Source organism: Carya illinoinensis, chromosome 1 (genome assembly GCF_018687715.1).
Source record: "Carya illinoinensis cultivar Pawnee chromosome 1, C.illinoinensisPawnee_v1, whole genome shotgun sequence".
NCBI classification, from domain to species: domain Eukaryota; kingdom Viridiplantae; phylum Streptophyta; class Magnoliopsida; order Fagales; family Juglandaceae; genus Carya; species Carya illinoinensis.
In genome coordinates this window covers 18830897-18836896 of record NC_056752.1, presented here as the reverse complement: position 1 = coordinate 18836896, position 6000 = coordinate 18830897, and the positions used below count along the sequence as shown (strand labels likewise).

Genomic DNA, 6000 nt, shown 5'->3' with positions numbered 1-6000 from the left:
ACCTGCACTGAGGAGGTCATTAGACTAAAGTTGTTTCCATTTTCCTTGAAAGATAAAGCAAAAGCATGGTTGAATTCATTAAGACCCAGAACCATAGGCACTTGGCAGGAGATGCAAACAGGATTTTTGAAAAAATTCTTCCCAATACATAGGACAAATGCTTTGAAAAGACAGATCATGAATTATTCCCAAAAGGATTCTGAAACTTTTTATCAATGTTGGGAAAGGTTCAAAGATCTATTAGATTCATGCCCACACCATGGTTATGAACATTGGCGTGTGATTAGTTTTTTTTATGAAAGTTTGACACCTAAAATGCGCCAATTTGTACAAACCATGTGTAATGGAGCATTTTTTAACAAAGAACCTGAGGAAGCTTTTGAATATTTTGATTATCTTGCTGAAAATGCCCAATCTTGGGACACAACTTATGTGCATGATAGGTCTAGGCAAGTTGAGTCTAGTCATGGGAAATATACTATAAATGAAGATGATGATTTGCTTGCTAAATTAACCTTGCTGCCTAGAAAATGGAAGCCATGGAATTGAAGAAAGTAAATGAAGTGCATGCTGTTCCTAAATTTTCTGAGAAGTGTGGCATATGTGAGGATCATGGGCATTCAACTAATGAATGTCCCCTGATCCCTGCTTTCAAAGAAGTATTGTTGGACCAATCTAATGCTGTAAACATGATACATAAACCATATTCTGGTCCTAACTCTAATTCTTATAATCCAGGATGGAGGGGTCACCCAAATTTCAGTTGGAGGGGTGACCAGCATGTAGCTCCAGCAACCTTGGCTCCGGGGCCCTCTCAACTCGCAATTTAAGCACCTCCAATGCAAAAGAATGGACTTGAAGATACGGTTCAGCAGCTAAGTGTGACACTTCAACAATTCATGCAAGGTCAAGTAACACTCAACAACCAGAATTCATTGGCAATTAATGACATAAGGAGTTCCCTCACAAGGCTGACTACATCTTTAAGTACCCAAGAGAAGGGTAAATTTCCTGCACAGTCACAACCAAATCCACAAGGGCAGCCTCATCAAGTGCAAGCAATAAGTGAGGATCCTAACTTAAAGTCAGTCAAAGCGGTGACTACTTTAAGAAGTGGTAAGGTGGTAAACATTCCAGTACATGAGCCATACAATTCTGGTAAGGCTTCTAACCCTTCTAATAAAGATGGAGAGCATGTGTCTGATGAGCATGAGAAAATTCATTGTCCTATACCTGCTCCTTTTCCTCAACGATTAGTTCTGTTGCATAAAGATAAGCATCTTGCTGAAATTCTTGAGGTTTTTAGGCAAGTTAGGATTAACATCCCTTTGTTAGATGCTATTCAGCAAATTCCTGCCTATGCAAAATTTTTAAAGGATCTATGCACTGTGAAAAGAAAATTAAATGTGCAAAAGAAAGCTTTCCTTACTGAGCATGTGATGACCCGCTTTTGCGTGTATTTTCACTGAAGGGTTGTTTTTATTTTAATTAATATATTAGTTTATTTATTTTAATTTATTGCGTTTAAAATTGGTTTTTAATTTATTTGAAGTGGTGTTTAATTTCTTTTAGTCGTTTTACGGTTTTTAATCTCGTTTCGGCGGATTTGTTTTGTTTTCCCGGAGTGAGGATTGGACTTCATTTCTTTCCTACATCTCTTTTTTTTCCTTTTTCCTTTTTCCCTTTTTCTCTTTTCTTTTTCTTCTTTCTTTTTCTTTTTCTTTTTTCTTTCTTTTCTTTTTCTTCTTCCTTCCTCTCCCGTGCGTTCCGTCGACCCTCTCTCTCTCCTCTCCCACGCCGTAAGCAGCTCAACCCCTCGACCCACCGTCGTCTGGCCACCGTACGGCACACCACCCCCACCGGTCGAAGCCCCTCCCTCCGGCGCACCACCCCACCGAACCTCAGCCCCATCCAGTCAGCCGTTTGGCCTGAAAACGCCCTTGAAGCCCCACTGATTTTGCCCCGATCCGCCGCCGTCGCTCCACCTCCGGCTACCACCTCTTCACCACTTCATCACCGGTCCCTTGCCATCCTAACCCACCCATTTCCGGCCTCTAATAGCCACTGGAACAGCTCCCATGAGCTAGCTTTCCATTTTAGGAAATTCGGCCTTCCTCCACCGTTTTCGCCGCCACCCACGGCCAACCACCACTTCCAATAGCTTCATAATCATCCTTAGACCATTCCCTATCAATCCCAAGCCTTGGTTTGTCCCCGTTCAAAAGTGGGTATTTTACAACCCATGGCCATAGTGAATTTTCATTGTTACGTTCCTTTCCTGCCGCCGTTTGCAACGCCGAGTGTTTTCTAAAAATACCATATAGCGTTGTAAGTATTTTCCAAACCCTATTTTCAGATTTAAATATATATTGCTCATTCAATTATTTTATCTGCTAGTTGGTTGATTCCGGACTGAGTCCAAGGAGTTCGGGGGTCGGATGAATGGAGGACGGAGTTGCTTGTTTTATTGATTTATGTTGGTTGATTATTTTTGTGCTTTGATATGGCATTTACATGGTGCATGCACGTGTGTTTTTGTTTAATTGAGAAAAGCCTGTTTTATTGGCGTAAGTGGACTTACGGGTGCGTGTGTATCACGACCCCAAGCCAGGATGGGGTATTATCTCGGTGGAGCTCCTCTGGTCACTCGGGAGTGGAATAAAATAAGTGATGTCCCCTGGGTTGTCGCTGGGCGACGACGGGAGCGGGGGCTAGGGGATGCTTGGCTACGAACGCGCGGGGCGCGGAACCGGGCATCGCTCGTTAGGTGTCACATGCGTGGTTGTAACCCGCGGTGTGGCACTGGAGCCAGGGTGTGCGGATGACCCCTAGGGGAGGTCATGGTGCATACGGTAAATTGGATAATGTTTTGAGATGGATATAGGCCAAATGTGACTTTTGGCGTGGTTTTTGGAAAGGATTTGTTTTTGGGCCAAATGGGATTTTTGGCGTGCGTGAAAAAATATGTTTTATGGGTTTTGCGCATTGGCATCACTTCATGCATATTGTTTGAGTTCTATATGTTTTTATCTGGTGGTGTTTGGATTTTACTTACCTGCAGGACCATTTTTGATTCCGTAGATTTTGGTGCAGGATTCGAGGAGGAGGAGGAGGCTGGGCCCAAGGATACGGCTCCGCCGGAGTTTTGATGTCGAAGTTATGCTTTATAGTTTGGTTTAAAAATATATTTGTGTTTTGTAATATTTTATTTATGTATGTTTTAAACAGCTTGTATTATATTAAGAAAAAATTCTGGTACTTAGTTATATGACTTTCGTTATCCGCTGCGTTTCCTTTTGCACATTTGTTGCTCTTACACACACTTGGCACTCGTCTTAGGGTGGTGACCCGGGTTGTCATCATCCGGACGTCTCAATTTCCCCGTGTCCGTGCGTGGGGATTTGGGGGCGTCACAGGTGGTATCAGAGTGGTTTGGCTCTGGGTAAAACCACATGTCCCGTAGGTAGTACCAGAATGTTTTTAAGGTTGTGTTTTAAAAAATTATGTTAAGTACAGATATTTAATTTGTTTTATTTGTTTGAGCTTGTTTGCTTGTTTTTATTTATTTGGTTATGTTTTTGCATGCTGGTTTCTTTTGTTTCTTGCTGTGTGGTGTTGGTTTTGTTTTTTTTTTGGTTTTATGATGGTTTTATTTGTTTTCTTAAAGGAGGGTCAAGAGTTGTGTTGTGGCAGGAAAAAAAATGGGGAGACCAAGGAAATCTACTCAGGAGCCACGGGACAATACCTCAAGAGATGACTCCATAGCCGAAGCAATACGGCAGATGACGGAGTTTATGCAGCAGAATGTTAGGCCACAACAGACAGGGCTTTGGCCACAACAAGGAGGACCTTGGCCACAACAAGGGGGTCCCTGGCCACAACAAGGAGGGCCTTGTCCACCACAAGGAGGGTTTTGGCCACAACCAGGTGGTCCTTGGCCACATCAGGGAGGGCCTTGGATGTACCCAGGAGGGTCCAGTAGTATGGTGCAAGCCGGATGCACCTATGAGCGCTTCCTGGCACATAGGACCCCACACTTCACTGGAGAAGAGGATCCACTTCAAGCTGGAAAATGGATCAAAGACCTGGAAAGAACATATGAGGTGTGTGGTTGCACCGAGGCGCAACAGGTACTCTACGCCAGCTATCTGTTGCAAGGTACCGCGTCTGATTGGTGGGATACCAAGAGGGTGATGCTGGAATCAGAATTGGGATCTTTCGCTGCTGTGACCTGGCAGCGCTTCAAGAAAGAATTTAATGACCGCTTCTTTCCCGCATCGGTAAGGAAGCAAAAGGCAAGAGAGTTCTCAAATTTGGTCCAAGGGGGCACGACAGTGGAACAGTACGCCCGGAGATTCATAGAACTTGGGCGATTTGCTCCCCACCTTATCGCCACAGAGGAGATGCGAGCTGATCGTTTTCAGGAGGGACTACGCCCTGATATACGCCGTATGGTGGTCAGCCATCGAATATCCACTTTTCAGGAATTAGTGGATGTGGCCACCCTTGTGGAGCGAGAAAATAATTTGAATATGGGCTCCCCTCCAGGACATAAGAGGCGGAGTTTTTCTGGTGAAGGAAGCAGCTCGGGTTCGCCTCAGAAATTTGTTCAGTGGACCGGAACTCGACCTCAAACGTCCTCAGGTGTTCGTATGGGAGGACGGGTGCCAATTTGTGGAGCATGTAATAGAGCTCATGAGGGCGAGTGTCGGCTGAGTAGTGGACCCAGTGTTACCGGTGCGGCCAAGTGGGACATATTGCTTGGGAATGCCCCGTCAGAGTTTAAGGAAGCCGTGGAGGTAGACACGGTGGAAGAACCAACCCGAGACAAACAGTGCAAGCCCGGGTTTATGCTGTCACACCCGGAGAGGTGGATGATGAGGCACCAGTGACCCATGATGCTGGAGTAATTACAGGTATGGATTAATTTAATTTTAAGTTGGATTTAATTTTTGGGTGTATTTGGTTTCTCCTTTGTTTTTTTTGGATTTCATGGGTTAATGTGTTTGGTTCAGGAAGAGTCCGTTTGTATGAGTTTTATGCTTGCACTTTGTTTGATTCCGGTGCTTCACAGTCGTTTGTATCTTCCACTTTTGCTCGGGTGTGTAATTTGGTCACGGAACCGTTGCCGAAGTCTATGGTAGTGGCTCTACCCGATGGTGAAATGGTGTGGTGTTCCAAGGTTGCTTTGGGATGCCCGTTAAATTTTGAGGGAAGGTTCTTGGATGCTGATTTAGTGGTGTTTAAGCTGTTGGGTTTTGATATCATCCTCGGGATGGATTGGCTATACCGATATTCTGCGAGCATTAATTGCAGAAGTCAGATAATTAGCTTTCAGCTTCCAGATGGTGATTGTCTGGAATTTGCGGGGAGTAAATTGAAAGAAAAGCCGGTAATTATATCGACGATTCAAGCAAGAAGAGAGATTGCATGGGGAGCGGATGCATTCTTGGTTCAGATGCTGTCTACGCCGTCTGAGAAGAAGTCTTTGGCAGACATTCCAGTTGTGGAAGAATTCTCTGATGTGCTTGTGGATGACTTGCCCGGACTACCCCCTGTTCGGGAAATGGAGTTTGTTATCGACTTGGAACCTAGAGCGGCTCCTGTACATAAAGCTCATTATCGCATGGCACCGGCTGAATTAAAAGAGTTGAAGACTCAGTTGCAAGAGCTGGTAGAGAGGGGGTTTATTCAGCCTAGTACTTCACCGTGGGGTGCACCAGTTTTGTTTGTTAAAAAGAAAGATGGAACCCTCCGTATGTGCATAGATTATTGGGAATTAAACAAGGTGACCATCAAAAATAAATATCCTCTCCCGCGGATAGATGATTTATTTGATCAACTTCAAGGAGTAGTTGTGTTCTCTAAAATTGATCTGAGGTCGGGATACTACCAGTTGAGGATCAGAGACAAGGATGTGCCTAAAACTGCTTTCAGGTCGAGGTATGGGCATTATGAATTTAAGGTGATGCCGTTTGGGTTAGCTAATGCCCCTGCTAC

General features: G+C 44.4%; 1 protein-coding gene across 1 annotated transcript in view; it reads left to right on the top strand.

Annotated features, from left to right (window-relative positions):
- Positions 1 to 839: 839 nt before the first annotated feature.
- LOC122316294 overlaps positions 840 to 6000 on the top strand; it is a gene marked incomplete at its 3' end in the record, with an annotated part of 63164 nt that continues 58003 nt past the window's right edge. The window contains exon 1 of the mRNA XM_043132844.1: positions 840 to 1306. Coding sequence (XP_042988778.1) covers positions 840 to 1306 — 467 coding nt within the window. The remainder of the gene's footprint in view (positions 1307 to 6000) is intronic.